Source organism: Artemia sp. Qi Xiang Cuo, chromosome 7, assembly GCF_049724085.1.
Source record: "Artemia sp. Qi Xiang Cuo chromosome 7, ASM4972408v1, whole genome shotgun sequence".
NCBI classification, from domain to species: Eukaryota; Metazoa; Arthropoda; class Branchiopoda; order Anostraca; family Artemiidae; genus Artemia; species Artemia sp. Qi Xiang Cuo.
In genome coordinates, this window is record NC_142800.1 from 69,334,677 (window position 1) to 69,355,949 (window position 21,273).

Genomic DNA, 21,273 nt, shown 5'->3' on the forward strand with positions numbered 1-21,273 from the left:
GTACAACATAAATAAAAACACTTTTTGTCCATCAACATGAACAAGAGCAAGAACAACACTTATTGTTTTTAAACACTTTTTGTCCAAAAAGAACACTTTTCTGTACAACAACAACAACACTTGAAAAAACACTTGAAAAACTAGCACAGTTGAACATTATGAATTTAAAAGTGGGCCCCCCATCCCCCGGGCCGCGGACCGAAGGCCGGCCGCAGGCGGGATCCCCCACACCCCGGGAGCGGCCGCGGGAAGGGCCCCCCACCCCCCGGGAGCCGCGATGGAAAATGGATTGTACACAAGAGTTGTCGTCACTGCTGCTACAGGTTAGGTTAGCTTGGGTTAAGGTGGTGGTTAGATGAGATTAGTTAACTTATGAAAGGATTAGAGCATTTAATTTATGAACGGGTTGGTGGTGGTGGTTAGTTGGTTAGGTTAATTTATCCAGACCAAGTTTATTGCGATAGTCTATGTATTCAACTCGGTCTGAAATACTATAGTGGCCATGAGGCAGGACACTCACACCATTCTCGAGCTCATAGACTTTGTTAGCTATACACAGTATTGAATTCTTGTCCACTCTTACAGTATAATTTCTATACTGTAGAGACTGAATTTCAAGCACTTGTGCTCTCGGCAATAAGCTACTTTCTACAGAGTTTTTGTACACGCCCATGTTGAAATTGCTCTTTACAAAATGTGTAGGCACCCCTTTACACGCCTGCTTTTCATCCCCACTATGTGTTTCAATGCAATAAACTTTAAGACCCGGGAACATCCCCTGGATATCAAATCACTCCCCGTCTCTGATTTTAACATTAATAGTTGGTTGGGGGCTTGACGTTTCATCAACTCGGGGTAGAGGGATGGATTCCAGTTGGTGAAATCTATCCGCGAGCTGATGTGTTCCCCCTTTTCTAGATCACCCAATAAATCCTCGGTTTTTACCTTGAACAGCAGAGAATATGTATCCCCGTAGTAAACTTGAACCTCCCCCTCCCGTGGCCTTTGCACCTTGCACACATTGTAAAAAAACAACAACATGAGCTTTTTGTAATTTCAAGTACTGAACTACCTCCTGCTATATTCTTGTTCAGTACCACATTTCACTTTTTCCTGTGTAGAAGAATCATGCCAGTCTCTATGCTCGTGAACGGTGTAAAATTGGGATCGGCAATAATTCGTGCACACTCTAAAGGGCCAGTTACAACGTCGCAGTGAGATCTGTTACGTACGCTTTCACACATTTTGCCAAACGCTGAATTTAGAATGAGTTTGTACATTTCCTTCTCTACCTTGGAGTTTGCCCTAGAGCGTTTATCAACAAAAGTGTCGATAAACGTTTTAAAGTATAGTTTCTGATTGTACCGTAGGACCCTGTTTATTTTGGTGGTCATGACACCTTTGCTCACCGCTCAAGGAAAACGGACATGAGGAATAACGATGTTCTCTTTAGGATCCAAATCAGCAGTAAGTTTTTGTTTAGAAGAGCTACAATTCGATCGGATAATCTCGAACAATTATGGATTGTAGGGGCTCAATGAGTCCCTGCTCACGGATCGATTGATACAGGGAAAAACAAAATCTCTGACTGAATCGTGAAGCGCCAGTGGAATGTGCCCGTCAATTTCAAAGAACCAACCTTATGGCCCATTCTCCTGGACGGTGGTAATGTCGGAGAACTCACAAGGATTCTCAAGCCATTGATAGTTACCACACGGCAAAGAGTAGTGAGACATTGCCGAGGGGTACAGTGAGTTCATGTCCAAGAACACTGCATTTGACTTTGCACCGGTGTTTTGTCCGCTCGGATCGGTTGCCAAGACGCTGTCCCCATGAAAAACATACCCTCCCCTCATTGAACGCTCTACAAAAAGGTGCTGATCTACATCGGTTATTAGGCATATTTCCTCCCCACTAATTTTTAAAATCAAATCCATCACCAAATGTGGTGTGGAAAAATAGTAGCCTATATCTAACCCGAACTCTGAATAGATTTGGTCTGTGTTCTTGCAAACTATATCCAACAGAGTTAAAACGTCAAGGGCCAAGTACAGTCTACAATAATCCCACCCATTTTTACACCTCCCCTTAGCCCGCACCTTCTTGGCCAACTCATAATCCTTGGCTGTGCATTCACTGCTGGTCAGTGAATTGCGAAAAGCTTCAATTGGAGATATTTTCACCTTACTTAAGCAAGCACCAGAACAGTATTAATCATATGCATATAAACATTTGCAGATCAATACTTAATAAATTTCACTGCCTGAAAAATGTTGTTTAAGGATGGAACAGCTATCGAAATTGTTGCTTTTCTGCAATTGAATCAATCGACTCAATGCCTTGGGAAAAAAACTAAAGGAATATAAAAACCTGATTTTATTCCAACACGTATGCCCATTATTTACTACCTACCATTTCAGCTCGAGAAGCAACAACTTCTCGGCCGCTTTGGGAATAATATTATAGGAAAAAGAATTATTTACCCATGGACTGTCTACTCCCCCTCCCTCCCTGTGCATACGTGCCAGTGCCGGCAGAATAAATTTTAAATCATAATTTGCATTGTGAATAAAAACAGGGATAAGAAACTGCTGGCTAAAATTTAAGTTACACGATTGATACGCAACCCCTCTAAAATTACTACCCCCAGAGGATATTTCCTGCCACAAGTGATTATGGTCTCTGACTTCCCCCCCCCCCCTCTTTTCCCTTTAGTCCCCTTATCCCCCTCTACAAACTCCCCCTTACAAACCCAACATATTTTTTGATTTTTAATCGCGAGACGATCCTCTGCAGACAACACCATAGGATAATGAGTATTTCTCAAACGAGAAATAGCGCTATTAGCTGTGCCAATTAATTTATTCAGTGGTTTGATAATACACTCTCCCTCATCCAATGTTTCAACTATTTCTAACAACCGCATGGTGTTAGAATTGTCTCTTTGGGCGTGGGTATAAGAAAGTGAAATAACCTGATGTTCTTTCATTCTGTTTCGATATAGACGATCATACACTACCACCAGTTTAGCTCCACAGTCCAAGGATATTTGTTGCACAGGAGGAGGGTGTTTGGAAAAATTTTAAAACGTAAAATGGCCCTATCCCCTGAAACCGTTTCCACTGTCTGGTAGCCATGCCGTCTACAATGCTTCATATGATTTTGCAGCTTTAATTCAGTCCAAAATCGAAAGAGGCATGTCGGACAGTAGAAACGGGCACTCTGTTTCTTACCCTCCCCCAGAACTCTACTAATGTCTGTGATCGCGTTAAAATGACCAATTGAATTGGCAAAGTCACTAGATGGTGGTGTGTACAAAAACGAAACCCAGTTTTTGACTAATTCAATTGACGGGCCCCTTACAGGGAAAACCACTCCCTTCTTTTTTAAACGAACCCCACCTTCAAATTCAGTTTCATACGGAACCACAGTAACACCGATATTTAAATAGGCGTTAGCCCTTTCAAAATATCAATAGATCTTAGCGATACTGGGCTTTTCCCTTCTGAAAAAGGGAAATCTATATTGGGAAAATTTGACCCTTCCTTCCCATGAACAGCCCACTCTTCTAAATTCGTCTTGGTAGCGTCACGTGCTATAAGCTCGAATGCTGATATTAGGAAAGCGTACTTGAAATATTTTTGACCTGTTTCAAAACATATCTTCTGGACACCTTAACATCCTACTAAATATGGATTTTAATTTAAAACTATTGACCTCCCAGACCCCCTGCCTGCCCCCCTCTTAAAATAAAATCTTTCTTAAATTTATAAATATTCACACTTAAATTTTCAACATAAAAAACTACAGAGCCGCTCCCATTTTCATTATAGTTCTCAAGATGCGTAATAATTTGACCTATCCACTCGCAAAAAACATTCTCAAAATTTTCTAAATTTGGATAAATCACGCGCATCTCGGAGTGTATATAGTGGTGGTAAACTTCACTTTTCCCCTCATTTAAATAAAACACCTTTAAAACAATTGACACCTTAATTGAATCCCCCCCCCTCCCCATAATTGAATTTGGTTCTCCAGCAGTGCACGAACTCTATCTACATATTCATACACAATTTCTATGGGGTCAAACACAGAACTTCCCCCCATAAGTGAATTAAACGGGTCACCAAAAGTCGCAGTATACACAGCTATTGTACTTTAAATTGAGTTTGAGAGCTGAAATTCAAGAAATGTTGTAAATTGGACATTACCCCCCTCATCTTCTTGTAAATCATCAACACTCCCTCCCCCTCCACATTGTTCAACAATAGGGCTATGGGAAACAATTTCATTTGTTTGAACAATGTTCATGTAATCAGTGGGGGGAGGGTTCCCAGTTAATTCATTTGTAAAATCATTCAAAAGCTGCAAGGTGTTTTGACTCAAGTCCCCCTGCCCAACTGCGCTATAATCAACATTTAAAAATTTTTCTATAAACTCATCAATATTAGATGGTATTTCAATAGAATTAATAATACCATGCCATTCGTTGATAGCCGGTATTTCAATGTCCTGAATGGCGTCCTCTCCTTCTTCAACTGATGATGATGATGATGATGATGATGATGATGACGACGAGTATGGGACCAATGAAACCTATAAATAAAAAATAGCTTATTTTCAAAGTCTTCAAATCACCCCAACTGTTTAAAATTTGGATTATTATTTACGTATTATTTAAAACGCGCTTAGTAGTAGTAGTAGTATCAGTATGAACATAGTAACATTTGGTTAATTCACTGTTCCCTACTCTATTGTTATTCTGAAAGTTCCAATTTCCAACTTAATATGAGATATTTACAATCTAAAACGCCGCTTTACATAGAAGGCACTTTGATTTTGTTCAAACAACTCCCCTCAATTTCCAATATTTAATGCCCCCCCTCCGAGCCGATCACCGCGGCGCTTTCCCACAGCACTTCCCGCGGCATGGGGAGCGCTGCTTCTCGGGCCCACCGGTGCTTCCCGGCCACCACGGCGCAAAAAGCTATCTTTTTCTTAGAAATTCCCGGTCCCATACTTTTCACCAATGGTGAAGAAACAGTTTTTTTTTCACTTTACAATGATGGTGATAGAATTGAGGCATGTCCCCCCCCCCTTTTTACATAATGTCCTAAAAAACCGTATTGTTAGGTGGCATAGCAACTTGGAAATAAGTCGTTTCGCCTACTTCCCGTACATGTGTTGTCTAGGACTCCAAATGAGCCTAATTATTGTACAACTCGTCTGTTCTGTTTCCAAGCGTATTCTCTGGCAAATAGTACAATTAAATTCGAGAAAAGTTAACTCTTATTGTCAGTGTTTCCCCCTAAAATCTTGGCAAGTTGTAAGGTTGAAAGCTGTCAAAAATATTACGCAAATTAGAATCCATATGTGCAATAGATAAATGGGATAATCTCTGTCCTTCCCTTAAAACTATAATATTCAATTGTGAAAAGTATCATTTTGAGTTTTATAGTGGAGGGATAGCGGTAAACTAGAAATTACCGAAAATTTCATTATGAGATAGTAAAGAGAAAGCAATAGTGGGGACATAGAAAATTTCAAAGATTATAAAAAGAGTGTTTTCTTTTGGCAACCAAGCAAAAAAATTACATTATAGTTAGATCTTTATGAGGGAGGGGGGAGCATAGAAATATAAAACCCTGGCGGGTTGCGGGGGGTTAGGATTTTATTATTTCTGAGATACACTTGTACAGTGTTGAACAAAAGTGAAAAGAAAAGACTAAAAAAACATTGGAAGAAATAGATATATATTACTATAACTAGAGGTAAAAAAATACCTATATTTTCAAATCCCGGCTGCACTTGAGTGTCAGATGGCCCGGGTACCGCTTGTTGGAGGATGGACGGTGCGGTAACATCACGCTCTTGTGTAGACGGGACAGGTATTAAAGGTCCATGGAAAGCAGCCATCCACTCGCTCTTTAATTTTCGGCCTGGCTGCATTACAGCCTGCGTGGATGGGACTTTGGCAGTCAACACTTGTTTTGGGGTCGTGTAAGGACCAGCATACTTAATAATGGATGGTCTCAAGGGGGTTGCCTCGTCCACTCTCGCTTTCTTAGATGGAGGGGGCATACATTCTTCACAATTTGCCTTAAAAGAAGAGAAAAAAGTTAGTATGGAAAATGATTTCCCCCTTTTTTTTACAGAAGAAAAATTAGTATCCCCACCCCCACTAGCCATAATTTGTCTAGAAAAGCATTTATCGCAAAGAAGCCCCCTCCCTAGCATTTTCAGCAAAGCAAAAAGTAAAATTTCGCGAGAAATATACTAGGCTTAGAAATCAAACGTTTTTATTACACAGCTTGTGAAAAAATAAATCTTGACAATCAGTAGTCTATAGCCTTAGGATAGAAATAAATGTTTCTATTTTTACCATTTAGAAAAAAAATTAAATGTTCCAGTCAATAGGCTTTAAATAAGATAAAAAGATTGTTAACACACAGCATATATGCCTAAAATTTGTGATCATAAGTTAAAAATGCTATTCAATTTACGCATAATATAAGCTTCATGCAACTCATAAAGACTTTTCTTTCTAGCCTTTCATATCAAAGTTAAAAACCATAGTTTTCACACCCCCCCCCGCCTGGGACTATAAAAGAAACTTTATCGAAAGAAAGCTTGAAAAAGATTAAAAACTAGCCTAGAGACGCAACGCATATATTTACACATTAGTTATCTTGTCAATGGGTGGATATGTCTACACAACGAATCCCCCTTACTTTTCATGCGAAGAAACATTTTGTTTTCACCTTACAACGAAGCTGTTAGAAGCGAGGCATTGCCCCCTCTCTCCCCCTTTTATATATTGTCCTAAATATATTGTTAGACCTTAATTTGAAAATAATCCGTTTCACTTCTCCAAATAGAGATTGCGTAGGTCTGCGCTTAATTATTGCAATTGTCTGAAAGTGTTTTAATTTGACGGAGAAACAGTTCCTTTGACTTGGCCGCTAAATCGTAAACATACAGGAACAGGGGGAAAAAGGTATTATAACCCCGCCCGGAGTATTATGTCAAAATAGAGTGGCATAATGCCTTAAGAAGTGACAGAAGTCAGTGGACACTTTAAATCAAAGTAGAGAAAAGCAAGAATTTTATTGAAAAGACAATTATTTCAATTGCAAGAATTATCGTTGTAAAACCAGTGGGGGGGGGGGTTTGAGGAGGGTTTAGGTAGTAAAAAGAACACCTTTTACGTTTTCTATCGAGTATAAAGATTGCATAGTGGTATTTTATTGGAGGGGGGGGACTTACCTAAATATACTGGAGGGTGACCAAGGAAAATAATTTTATTTTGAAAATAAAAAATGAAAAAGTACTAAAACAGAACTTACATTGCTAATTGTGGCTGTCAAGGCTTCGAGCTCATCAATAATATTCATTCTTGTTCTTTCAACTGTGTCACAATACTTTCTGATAATTTAATCACAATGCATGTCCGTTATATACGAAATCTCAAGGGCGAATTGTTATGTAATAGGGAAAACCATATGTAAGTGAGCCTCTGATTGGCTGAGAAGGGGGATGTAACCGAGCCTCTTATTGGCTGAGAAGGAAACACGCGATCCTGTTTCCTATTCCTGGATCTTAAAATTCACCCCGAGCGTGTACTTGGCCAAAACATCAACAACAACAAATAAATCGACGTGAGAAAAAGAGGTCATTGACCCGATACGCAAACATTCTCCCTGGGGATTCCATACCCATATTTGGTGTTCGTACGGGACTGACAATACCACGTGTTCTCCCTAGGGACTCTATGCCCATATATGGTGTTCGTCCCAGATCAATAGGGTCATTTCTACTCATGTCCTGTACACCACTGTTCCATGATTGCAGCAATAGCCCGAACAAAGTAAAGAGTGGACCAGGGCCCATAGTAACCGAAAGTTTCTAAAAGGGTAGTAAAAAGTAATAAGTGAGAAATATTACGATTTGAAGCTGATTCAGAATTTTTTTTTTCGATTCAATTCATTTAATTACAAAATGTTATAACATTTAATATTAATTGTGCTAAGAAATTTCACATTAATTTTCATTTTAATATGACTACCATTATCACTTTAATGTGAATTTTCACATTAATTTACATTAATTGTGTGCAAGTGGCTGTCTAGAGAGAGACATGGAAGCTCTTAATACTGGGCCACCACACATCTAACGAATACTCAACATATAAAACTTTTTACAAAAGAACGAAACAACCAAAAAAGGAGATAAAACAGCCAAATTATGACCGATCTCTTATCTTTAAACAAAAATAACTTATGCAAAAAAATGATTTTAATACTAATCAAAACAAAAAAAGAGGAAAGAAAACGAAAAAACGAAAAACATCTATGAACCAAGACCAAAAAGGAAGTTTTTAACTTTACTCTTAAATAAACCATGATGCTCCGCCACCCGAATGCTCCCTGGAAGAGAATTCCAAAACCGAACTTTCAAATGAAAGTTAAGTTTGCAATCCGATATTTACCTAATAATAAATGTATTAATGTATTAATTACAATTAATTGCATAATGGTCAATGTATTAATTAATTTTAAAAAACCAAATTTTTTCCGAGGGATGTAAAGAGCAAAGTTGAAACATAAAACGAACAAAAATTATTACTTCACAGCCTATCTAACATATGTCAATAAAACTAGTGCAAATAAATCAACTGGTTATATTTCCCTGTGTTAGCAGGATTAAAGAAAACCAGCACTTTATTGAAAACACAAAAGCCCAGCATAAAAAACAAGAATATTGATTTAGGTGTCAAATGTAAATACGTAGCTTCACAACAATAATCTAACCTATAACGGTCTTTGTAGTCTTCCAGGAGCTGTGAAAGTAGTAACCCCTTACTAGTTACAAAGACACACATAGGGAAATTAACACAAGGAAATTAACAAGTAAAGTTCCTAGCCCCTCACACCTGTTCGCGGCTGGCAAGATTCCCATCCTTCGCAAGAGTCCAGAGATCTTTCAATTACTTGGAGTGTGATCGGGATAATACAAAAGTTTTAATAATATTGGGAGCCCCTTGCCCCCTGTTTCTAGGCAAGATTTATAGCGCATGTTTTGCCATGTGACGCAACCCTTTGAATTTCTGTCACAAGCCCTCTGACGTCACGGTATGCACCCCTTTGTATTTCTGTGACACACCCCTTTGAATTTATACAACAGCCCTCTCATGTCACGGAAGCCATAGAAAAAATGGATTTCTAACGGTACCCTGTGACGTCACGGAAGCCATAAAAAAAATAGTATTGGATTTCAAGTGCCTGTTTTGTCATGTGACACACCCCTTTCTTTTCCTATGACAAACCCTTTTTTTACTTTTCAATAGTTCTTGACCCCACCAGGACTCGAAAGGTCATTCTCTTCCAATGGAACGCGCTCTAACCGAGAGAACTAAGAAGACATTTCTAATGTTTTGTTTAGTTTTAGTTTAGAGTTTTAGTTTAGAGTCTTAGCTTAGAGTTTTAGTTAGAGTTAGTTTTGTTTAATTTAGTTAAGTGTTTTAGTTTAGAGTTGTAGTTTAGTTTTAGTTAAGAGTTCAAGTTCAAAGCAGTTTTAGTTTAGAGTCTTGACTTAGAGTTTTAGTTAGAGTTATAGTTTAGTTTAGTTTTAGTTAAGAGTTTTAGTTTAGAATTGTAGTTTAGTTTTAGTTAAGAGTTTTACTTTAGAGTATAGAGTTTTAGTTTAAAGTTTTAGCTTAGAGTTTTAGTTAGAATTGTAGTTTAGTTTAGTTTTATTTAAGAATTTTAGTCTAGAGTTTTGTTTTAGTTTTAGTTAAGAGTTTTAGTTTAGAGTTGTAGTTTAGTTTTAGTTAAGAGTTTTAGTTTAGAGTCTTAGCTTAGAGTTTTAGTTATAGTTATAGTTTAGTTTCGAGTTGTAGTTTAGTTTTAGTTAAGAGTTTTAGTTTAGAGTTTTAGTTTAGAGTCTTAGCTTAGAGTTTTAGTTAGAGTTATAGTTTAGTTTAGTTTTAGTTAAGAGTTTTTTATTTAGAGTTGTAGTTTAATGTTAGTTAAGAGTTTTGGTTTAGAGTTGTAGTTTAGTTTTAGTTAAGAGTTTTAATTTAGAGTTTTAGTTAGAGCTATAGTTTTAGTTTAGTTTTAGTTAAGAGTTATAGTTTAGAGTTGTAGTTTAGTTTTATTTCCGAGTTATAGTTTAGACTTGTAGTTTAGTTTTAGTTAAGATTTTTAGTTTAGAGTTTAGAGTTTTACATTAGTTTTAGTTTAGTTTAGTTTTAGTTTACAGTTATAGTCTAGAGCCTTAGCTTAGAGTTTTAGTTAGAGTTATAGTTTAGTTTAGTTTTAGTTAAGAGTTTTAGTTTAGTGTTAGTTAACAGTTTTAGTTTAGAGTTTAAAGTTTTAGTTTAGAGTCTGAGCTTGGAGGTTTAGTTAGAGTTATCGTTTAGTTTAGTTTTAGTTAAGAGTTTTAGTTTAGAGTTTTAGTTTAGTTTTAGTTGAGAGTTTTAGTTTAGAGTTTTAGTTTAGAGTTTTAGTTTAGAATCTTAGCTTAGAGTTTCAGTTAGAGTTGTAGTTTAATTTAGTTTTAGTTAAGAGTTTTGTTTTAGAGGTGTAGTTTAGCTTAAGTTAATAGTTTAGTTTAGAGTTTAGAGTTTTAATGTAGAGTCTTAGCTTGGAGTTTTAGTTAGGGTTATAGTCTAGTTTAGTTTTAACTATGAGTTTTAATGTAGGGTTGTAGTTTAGTTTTAGTTAAGAGTTTTAGTTTAGACTTTAGAGTTTTAGTTTAGAGTCTTAGCTTAGAATTTTAGTTAGAGTTGTAGTTTAGTTTAGTTTCAGTTAGGAGTTTTAGTTTAGAGTTCTAGTTCAGTTTTAGTTATGAGTTTTAGTTTAGAGTTTTAGTTTAGAGTCTTAGCTTAGAGTTAAAGACTCTAAACTAAAACTCTAAACTCTAAACTAAAACTCTTAACTAAAAATAAACTACAACTCTATAATAAACTACAACTATAAACTACAACTAAGAATAAACTACAAATCTAACTAAAAATCTAAGCTAAGACTCTGAACTAAAACTCTTCCCTAAAACTAAACTAAAACTCTAAACTAAAACTCTTAACTAAATTAAACTATAACTCAAACTATAACTCTAAGCTTAGCCTCTAAAGTAAAACTCGAAACTAAAACTCTAAACTAAAACTCTTAAATAAAATCAAACTACAACTCGAAACTATACCTCTTAACTAAACTATAACTCTAACTAAAACTCTAAGCTAAGACTCTAAACTAAAACTAAACTAAAATATAACTCTAACTAAAACTCTAAGCTAAGATTCTAAACTAAAACTCTTAACTAAAACTCTTAATTAAAACTAAACTACAATTCTAAACTAAAACTCTTTAACTGAAACTAAACTAAACTATAACTCTAACTAGATCTCTAAGCTAAGAATCTAAACTAAAGCTCTATACTCTAAACTGAAACTCCTAACTAAAACTAAACTACAGCTCTAAACTAAAACTCTCAACTAAAACTAAACTAAACTATAACTCTAACTAAAATTCTAAACTCTAAACTAAAACTCTTAACTACAACTAAACTATAACTCTAAACTAAATCTCTTAACTAAAACTAAACTAAACTATAATTCTAACCAAAACTTTAAGCTAAGACTCTAAACAAAAACTCTGAACTCTAAACTATAACTCTAACTAAAACTCTGAGCTAAGACTCTAAACTATAACTCTAAATCCCTGAAAAACCTATGTAATCATAAAGCGAATAGAAATTAATTAAAAAAACTTTTTCCACAAAATACACTTTTCAAGGAAAAGTAAATAACTTCATTAAACAAAAAATCGGCAAAAATCAAATCCAATAATCTACAAAGCTTAAAACTACCGCAGATCAGTATCGATAAATAAATGAATGCCCTCAACTGCCACACTACTTCTTGATGGTGCCCCTTGCCCCTTTGGGCTGTGAAATGTCAGGTCATCCCCAGAGGCGTAGTTTACCTGTCTAATTTTATGATCAATAGTACATATCTCAAAATTTTTATGGAATGTTTTTGAGGGTTGAGGAGGGATCGTCAGAAAAGAGAGGGCGCGAGAAGGGGCCTGATCGCCCTTCAATCTCTTTTGACTCTTCAAAATGGCACTGACTTTCAAAGGCGTATCTTCTACGTCTGGTGCGTCTACAGAAAATATACAATTAATCTTGGTCCAAGGAAACAGAGTAGATGGAATTCCAGAAGCAGCCATCCCTTATGATGCCCACCTACATTTACACTAAACTGTGCATATTCACTTGAAATTTTGCAGGAGGGCACCTACAGCCAAAGAGACGTTGATCATAAACTATCAGATTTTTGAAATTTACGACCCAGTTGCTAGTAGGCATAAAAATTTCCTAAATAAACTAAAATAAACTAACAAAATAAACTAAACAAAAAAATAAACTAAATAAACGCATAAATTTTTTTATATCCATTTTTGTTACGTTTTTACGAGTCGGACAAACATTACGAGGAGTTCAAACCCCCTACCCCCCTGGCTGCGGCCATGCATCCGCATAACGAATAACAGTAACTACTCTCAGAATTTACAATCAAATGAGCCCTCTGCAAGCTCTGCATGATTATGTTTACGACGTAATATGGCTGAATGGGAAAAAAATTAGTGATTGTATCCATAAACTCCAAGACGGTAATAACTAAGCATTCATTTTGAAGGTAAGACATGTTGTTCAGCAGCCGGGATTCAGAAGAGTAAAACGAGGCTACCAACCATTGGCTGTTGAAAATCTAGTTGATCTTCCAAAACATATTGAAGACCCAACAGACCCTCTTTTTGAATACCAGTGGTATTTGGTAAGATATTATAATTGCTTGGATAAATGAATTACCTAGGTTAGAAAACCTCGTAGAAAAATCTCAAAATCGAATATAAAATCTAAGTTCTAACGAATGATTGTAATGTTATTTAGTCCCTAGTAGCTGACTAGTTAAAACTGACATTTGTATTTTTTTTTTTTTTATTATCAAACTGTTTTAGTGAAAAGCACTAAAATAAAAATATAAAAGTATTTTAATGGTCGAGTTACATCTTTATACAAATAGCAGCCAGAAAACCGGGGAAAATTTTATGCTGAAAATGAAATATATTACACTATTTCAATACAAAAATATATAACATACGAATAAATAGAAATGAAAGTATATTAATTGGTGAAACTTTTTGTGTTTCCTTTTTCCAAAGTTCTTTTTAAAGTGTTGCCTAAGAAATATATATATGTTATATGAAAAACAAAGAAAATTAAAGAGAAAATTGTATTTTTTAATTGGGCAGGTGGAGACTATCTGCCAGATGACATTAAAGGACTAGTGGGTTCTCTCCTTAAATACCAGTGCTGTTTGGTAATACCAGATCTCTGGTCAGGCACACCTTATAGGGTTTTTTAAAGTTAACTGACTTAGCTACTAGTGTTGACGCTTTACTACCAATGACAATTGTAATCTCTGGGAAATGTTTGGTTTTTCTGGTAAAAAACAAACAATATGGTAGAAAAATATGATGAAATTTATATATCACATATTTTATTGTTTTCCACAGTTATGTTTTCCAATGTTGCATTTTCGAACACTGCGATTATAATCATAGTTTTTTTTATTTCCTTGTTCTTCCATCATTGTTGCGGGGGTAGCCCAACAGATTAAATTGGTATCTTTAGCTTCAGGAAAGATATCAAACCCTTCCGTCCCACTACGTCTAAAGGTATTTCAAAAATACTGAAAAATTGTATATTTAAAATACAATTTTTCAATCTTTAACCATTCTCCCGAACAATATCCTCGTAGCCCCCCCCCCTTTAAGGAGTAATCCATTTCCAACTCTGGATAGGGTCAAATAAGACGAGCTACTCTACAGATATTTTTGCATAGAGAAGTTTATTTATGTTTCTTTATTTCTATTTGTTTTAATAAAACCCGATTGAATTGAATTGAAAAAAAAATTGATCTGAAAGAGTTAGACATTGTGTTCGTTGTTGGTTAAAAAATTAGCATATTATTAATATGAAATAGAAAATTACCAATAATGTCGTGATATACATAAAAAATAAAATAAAAACGTTACTTATTACCTTTATCAGTTGTAATAGCATTCTAAATAAAACGCTGGTTATTTTCCTATTGGAATCAAGGCTCTTTTAACTTCCAGATTATGATTGTCGTTGCTTCTGCAGCTTACTAAAGTAATAGCTAAGGTTGAGGAAAAATTTGTCATTAGAAAATTTCCTTTGCATTTCCCATTACGAAAAATAGCAGTTCTTGATCTAAGCTGTATCCTATGATCCATATAGAAAAATAGAATATCTTAATTCCTTATAACTGAAGAAGAAAGCCCAAAGAAAAGGTTCAATCTGAATAAAATTTCACCTTTAATTTCTGTACTGGAAAACCGTATTTACTGTTTTAAGGACTCCTACACTATGAGAAATTCTAAACATTTCAAACATCAATAAAAATTAAGAAACTAAAAATTTGTTCATTATGTTTGGGATCTTTAGAAACACTGGGATGCAGAATTGTATCCTCAGAGCCCTTTAACAAAGGGGTATTTAGACACAACCACTTTCAGTTTTTCCTGTATGGCTAAACACCAAACTAAAGAGCGTGAGAAAGTGTTAATTCGAACTAAAGGGCTGGGCACACGTAGCTGATTTCGAGAACCGATTTCAGCATAAGTGGACAATCGATAGCGGTAAGAAAAATTTGTCGAAAAAAAATTTTTGCGCGAGATTTTCAAAACAAAAAATGATGGACACAAATAGTCAACTGGAGTTCATTAATAGTTGCATGATTGATCTCAGTTTAGTTTTCAGTTTAGTTTTCAGCTCAGAAGCGGAGTCTTCCACCACAGACATCTCTGGTAGACTATTTATTTGTATCCCTATTTTGTGTGATGATCATGATGAAAATTGGCGCTTATTTTGTAAATCGGCGCCGAAAACTAGAAAATTTTTCAAGCTCAAATCGACTCCGATTTCCTTTAAAATCGGCGCTGATTTGGAAATCAGTTTCCGAAATCAGCTACGTGTGCCCAGCCCTTAAATGTCAATTGGTACTAACATTTGGGGTATTGACCAAATCCTCCTTATATAAATCCTCCTTTTTTTCCACAAAATGAATTGTCGTTCACGTACTGAATAGAACTACGTTTCAACTAAATGTGACATATGCTTTGTCATTAAGCAAGAGCCAAATTAAAACAAAAACTTCTTTGTTTGATCTTGTCCTCTTTATTTTAAGTTTAATCCTCTGAAAAATGTAATATTCATCCTGCCAAGGATTTGTGTAATGTCTATAACAGATGCACATCGTTTTGTATCTTCAACCCTACCTGTTTTCAATCCTCCAAGTCTAAGTTCAGTCTTATGTAGGTGCTTTTGGCCCTGTCTTTGTGTATCGAGGATATACAACGTGACCTTGTGCTCAGTCTCTTAGAAAGTAGTACAGCTGGGCACATGTGATTTCAAAATTTCTTATTGTAGTTATTTCAAATTTATGTGTTTTTACAACACAGAATGACAATTTTTTTAGAAGAATCCCCTCCCCTGGAATAAGTTGAACCTTAAGCTGATATATTGGCTAAGTCAAGAAGTTTTGTTCAACCACTGGAAATGCTCATTCTGTTACCCCTGCCTTTAATCCTTCTTCCTGTGCTTCAAAACTAAATAAAATTCTGTATCTTAGATTCAATTTGAGTCTCCGTTCCTATGACGAAGCTGCCTAGATCACAAACTCTTTAGGCCCATTTTCATCTGGTGTTTTGCGGACAGTACTCAAAATGAATTAGTCAAATGAAAATCCTGTTTAAGTAACTTGTGTTAAAAAAAAAAGTTTTTTTCGCATTTTCATTAGTTGTTTGACTTTCCACCATGTCTGTAAATTACCAAATAAAAAACAGGGCTTTTGGTTTTTCGACTTATGGCTGTCCTCGCGACGTTTTTTACGTATAATATTATAACTGCACAGACATTGTGGCAGTGATATCCTAGTAAAGAGTAAAATACTTTCAGTGGGCCGCAAAGTTTTAAAATTGAGAGTTTGTACATACAGTGTTCATAGTTTTACCGTTACTTCTAATTGAAAAGTACCAAAAATTGCCGTCGTAAGCAGTGTTCATAAATTCATGAGCAAAGAAATGTATATTTGTTAGAATGGGATAAGATTCTACTAAAGGAGACTGTAGCTCAAAGTCAAATTTTATTATTTATCTTGAAATGAATTTTTAAAAATTAAGTGAACCCAATTGTTTTGGTTACTTTCGGGAAAATATTTTTGAAATCTGAAAAAAATTGGAGGGAGGGGGGAAGGGCCAAAATACTTGTCGCTTTAAGTTTCAAATCATTTAGGGACACAACAATTTTACCCTTTTCCGGGGCCCCTTAATCATTTCCCCACAATAAGGTCCAGACAATGATCCCTGACATTTAGAGCCAATCCAATGCCCAACATAAAGAAGCTCCTTTTTTCCATTATAAAACCTACGAGTAAACAATTGGTAATTTCTATTATTTGAGGACTTTGAACCACATGACCTGGGGTAACAACGTCCCTAAAAGTATATTTATTAGACCTTTGACTATTTTGAGCAAAACTGATATCTCATAATTTTCAAATCATTTAGGGACACAACAATTTTACCCTTTTCCGGGGCCCCTTAATCATTTCCCCACAATAAGGTCCAGACAATGATCCCTGACATTTAGAGCCAATCCAATGCCCAACATAAAGAAGCTCCTTTTTTTCCATTATAAAACCTACGAGTAAACAATTGGTAATTTCTATTATTTGAGGACTTTGAACCACATGACCTGGGGTAACAACGTCCCTAAAAGTATATTTATTAGACCTTTGACTATTTTGAGCAAAACTGATATCTCATAATTTTCAAATCATTTAGGGACACAACAATTTTACCCTTTTCCGGGGCCCCTTAATCATTTCCCCACAATAAGGTCCAGACAATGATCCCTGACATTTAGAGCCAATCCAATGCCCAACATAAAGAAGCTCCTTTTTTCCATTATAAAACCTACGAGTAAACAATTGGTAATTTCTATTATTTGAGGACTTTGAACCACATGACCTGGGGTAACAACGTCCCTAAAAGTATATTTATTAGACCTTTGACTATTTTGAGCAAAACTGATATCTCAAAATTTTGATTGGACGTCTTGCGGGTTATGTGGGTCTTCATAATAGAAAAGGGCAATGAAGTTATGCTAGTTAGCCTTCATTTACTTTTGACTCTTCAAAAAGGGAACGATACTTTCAATATCCAATCAAAATTTGTCCCCTTAAAAATTTCTAGTACCATCGTTTCCATAAAAAGTGACCAGGGAAAAGATACATTGAAGATCTATGGCTCTTTACTTAGGCAGCATCATATCTCTCTCGCACCTTTTTTTTCTATCCTTCCTCCCCCCCCCCCAAATAACGTGTTCCAGTTTTCTTCCAATCCTTTCTTGTAACCTCTTTCCACCTCATATGAAGACGTCTTACTTTTTAATGGCCCCGGATGGATTGCATCAATATACGATTTTCAGCATCTTTAAAATAGGACGTATACTTTTTAATATTTCTTTAATTATTGCCCTAAGAGTAGTTTGCTTAGTCAGATGCTACAAAAAAAAAATAAAAAAAATACCATCAAAACCAAGATTACTGGGGGAAAAAAACAACAAATAAACGTGGATTTACAGTTTAATATAAATATACTGTTATTTATTCCTTAAAATCTTAATAATTCTGGATTTTTTAAAGTTAGAAAAGTGAAAATATTTAAAATATATTTTGCTTTGAGTAAAGGGCAAATTATATTTTTGTCTTAAGAAGGCATTTGAGGGTCAGCCCTACTCATCTTAGTTCTTGCTCATTTTGAGTTTGACTTAAGTATTTGTTGTAATGTCTGTTCCTTTTGTGTTTCACTTATTTATTGATGATGGTTTGTGGTAGTTTTATGCTTTGAAAATTATTATATTTTATTTCAGCTTATTTTTGCTTTAATATGATTCTTAACTTTTCTTTGGAAAACTTGTTTTGTGGAATAAGTTGTTTAAATTAATATCTGTTCGTTTTTAATGACATAGTCAGTTTCATTGGGAAAGAAAATACTATTTTCAATCTTCTCCGTTTTTTCTTTATAAGAATCTATAGTTTGGCATGCTAATAATATGTTGGAGAAAATTCTTAAACAATTTTAAATAACATGCACCCTTTTGAAAATGTAGACACACATAATTTTGTTTAGTTTAGTTTTACACCTGTTCAAGTTTTTTGAAAAATAAAAATTTATACCATTCCCAAAACATTATATCTCTGCTATTTTGACTATCTGATGCACTTATACTTCTTTAGTAAAAATAGTAAATAATAAAGTAGTAGTCCTGAAAGTTTCAACTTAATACCCTCAGTTGCTCTTGGGATATTGCTGAGACGTCTTATTGGAACCAGCATACACATAGAGTCTTTTGATTTAGTATTAAAGCAACAAGCTTTCCGTGAAATATTCTACGATATATCCTAGGCTAGAGTATAGGTTATACCATATATCCCTTATACCCTATACCCTAGTAGAAGTAACAGTAGGAGTAAGGGGCAGTACTAGTGATAGCAACAGTAGTATTAGTTTTAAGCAGGAAAAGATTTCATATTGTGCCTTTTTGGTCTAGTACACAATCCCCTCCTCATGCTCTGATAGTTTCAACATGATACTTCAAGCCGTCTCTGAAATATTTCTGATACGTCCTGTTGATAACCTGTATATACATAATTTGTTTTGATTTATCCCAACATCTCCCTCAGCAGCCCCTTAAAATTCCATATTAATACCATAAGTCTTAATAATGTTAGTATCAACAGCACTAGTAGTACTGTTACTACTACTAGTAGTAGTAGTGTGTACATAATGCATTATGTTAGCTCAGCATATCTGTCAGCATGCTCTGAAAGTTTCAATGTTCTTCTGATACGGGTTTTTGACAGCCTGCATACACATAGAGTGTTTCAATTTAATTTAATATGCCTCCCTGCTTTCTGAAAATGTCTCCTTAATGCCCTTAGCTTTAAAAGTAATATCAAACAGTTCGTGGTAACGAACTGTAAGTAAGGAGCGACCCGGCTCAATAGTAACCGAAACTCTAAAAAACGAAAAATTGATACCAATAGATACATCAAAGGAATTAGATTTTTATGCTGATTTCAAATATATAAGTTTTATGAACTTTAGTCTTACCCGTTCAAACTTACGAGCCTGAGAAAATTTGCCTTATTTTCGAAATAAGGGGGAAACAACCCTTAAAAGTCATAGAACTTTCACAAAATCACACTATCAGATTCAGCATATCCAAGAACACTACTATAGAAGTTTCAAGCTCCTATCTGCAAAAATGTGGAATTTTTTATTTTTTGCCAGAAGAAAGATCACGGATGCGTGTTTTTTTTTTTTTTTTCAGGGGTGATCGTATCGATCGAGTAGTCCTAGAATATCGTTAGAGGGCTCATTCGAACGGAAATTAAAAGTTCTAATACCCTTTTTAAGTGACCAAAAAAATTGGAGGGCAACTTGGTCCCCTTCCACGCTCATTTTTTTCCCGAAGTCACCCAATCAAGATTGGAGATAGCCATTTTGTTCAGCATAGTCGAAAATCTGATTAATATGTCTTTGAGGATGACTTAATCCCCCAAAGTTCCTTGGGGAAGGGCTGCAAGTTATGAACTTTGCCCATTGTTTATATATTATAAGTTCTGGGTATTGGGAAGTATACAGGCGTTTTCAGGTGGATTTTTTTTTCTGGTGGGGGGGGGGTCGTTGTAGGCGTTACGGGGGAGAATCTTTCCATGGAGGATGTTTACTTGGGAGAAGGGACATTCCTATGAAGGGGGCGTCGGATTTCCCAGTATTATTTAAAAAACGATCAGATATTAAATTAAAAAAAAAGTTTTTTCAACTGAAGTAAGGAGCAACATTAAAACTTAAAGCGAACAGAAATGATTACGTATGTTACGGGGTTCTACCCCTAGTCAATGCCTCGCTCATTACGCTAAAGTTGTTTTAGTACTTTCAAAAGAGCTACCTATTCTAATTAACCAGCCTTTGTGATTCAGGGGTTTGTGATTCGAACAAAATTCGAACTTTAGCGTAAAGAGACAAAAAAAAACATACGAATATAGAAATTCGTTACGTAAGTTAATTCGTAAGTTACGTCAGAACAAAATTTCAAGAAAGCCATTTAGCCAAAAAAAGGAAAATTAATATGTGAATTTCGCTTTAATTATTCATGCACGGTGAACCAAAATCAAAGCTACATTAATTCAAAAACATTCAGGAATTAAATAAAAAAAAACACAAGTTTTTTTAACTGAAAGTAAGGAGCGACATTAAAACTTAAAACGAACAGAAATTATTCCCTATATGAAAGGGGTTGTTCCTCCTCAACGACTCGCTCTTTAAGCTAAAGTTTGACTCTGTCTTACAACTTTATTCTTTAAAACAATAACAAACTTTAGCGTAAAGAGCGAGGCGTTGAGGGGAACAACCCCTTTCATATACGGAATAATTTCTGTTCGTTTTAAGTTTTAATGTCGCCCCTTACTTTCAGTTAAAAAAAACTTGTTTTTTTATTTAATTTTTAGCAGCAGTGGAAGTAGCACGGTAGTATACAAATAGTCACTTTTTGGTGGGTTATCATCCCCCTTAACACTCACTGAGAGTTTCAACTTGATACTCTAAGCTGTTCCTGAGATGGAACTGTTACGGTCTTTTAATTACCTGCATCTACATAGCGTGTTTCAATTTAGTTCACTATCCTCTTCAACATTCCCTGAAAGTTTAACGGTGACACCCTTAGCTTCAGTGGGGCTAGTAGTAAACTTCAAAGTAGTAGTGGTGCCAGTAGCAGTCGTAGTAACAGTAAAAGCTGTAGTAGTAGTTTTAGCACTATTAGTAGTAGTAGCGTTAGTAGCTGTAGTAGTGTGCAGATTTCGCATTGTGTATGGTTCGACATACCCCTTAATATGTCCTGAAAGTTTCTGTTTAACACTCTAGACCGTTCCTAGGGTACTGCTGATAGCGCTTTTGACAACCTGCTTGTGTAGAGTATGTTCTTATTTATTTCAAAATCCCCCTACGCACTCCGTGAAAGTCCCAGCTTCCTACCCTTAGCCTCACTAGTAGGGGTAGTTGTTGCAATGGTGGTTCTTGTTGCATCAGTGGTAGTAGTAGAAATATACACAAAATA

At 35.4% G+C, this 21,273-nt stretch overlaps 1 protein-coding gene across 1 annotated transcript in view; it reads left to right on the top strand.

The window, feature by feature from the left end:
* amon (prohormone processing protease amontillado) overlaps positions 1-21,273 on the top strand; it is a 336,087-nt gene that overhangs the window by 147,009 nt on the left and 167,805 nt on the right. Inside the window, exon 3 of the mRNA XM_089092529.1 lies at positions 12,701-12,838. Coding sequence (XP_088948655.1) covers positions 12,701-12,838 — 138 coding nt within the window. The remainder of the gene's footprint in view (positions 1-12,700; positions 12,839-21,273) is intronic.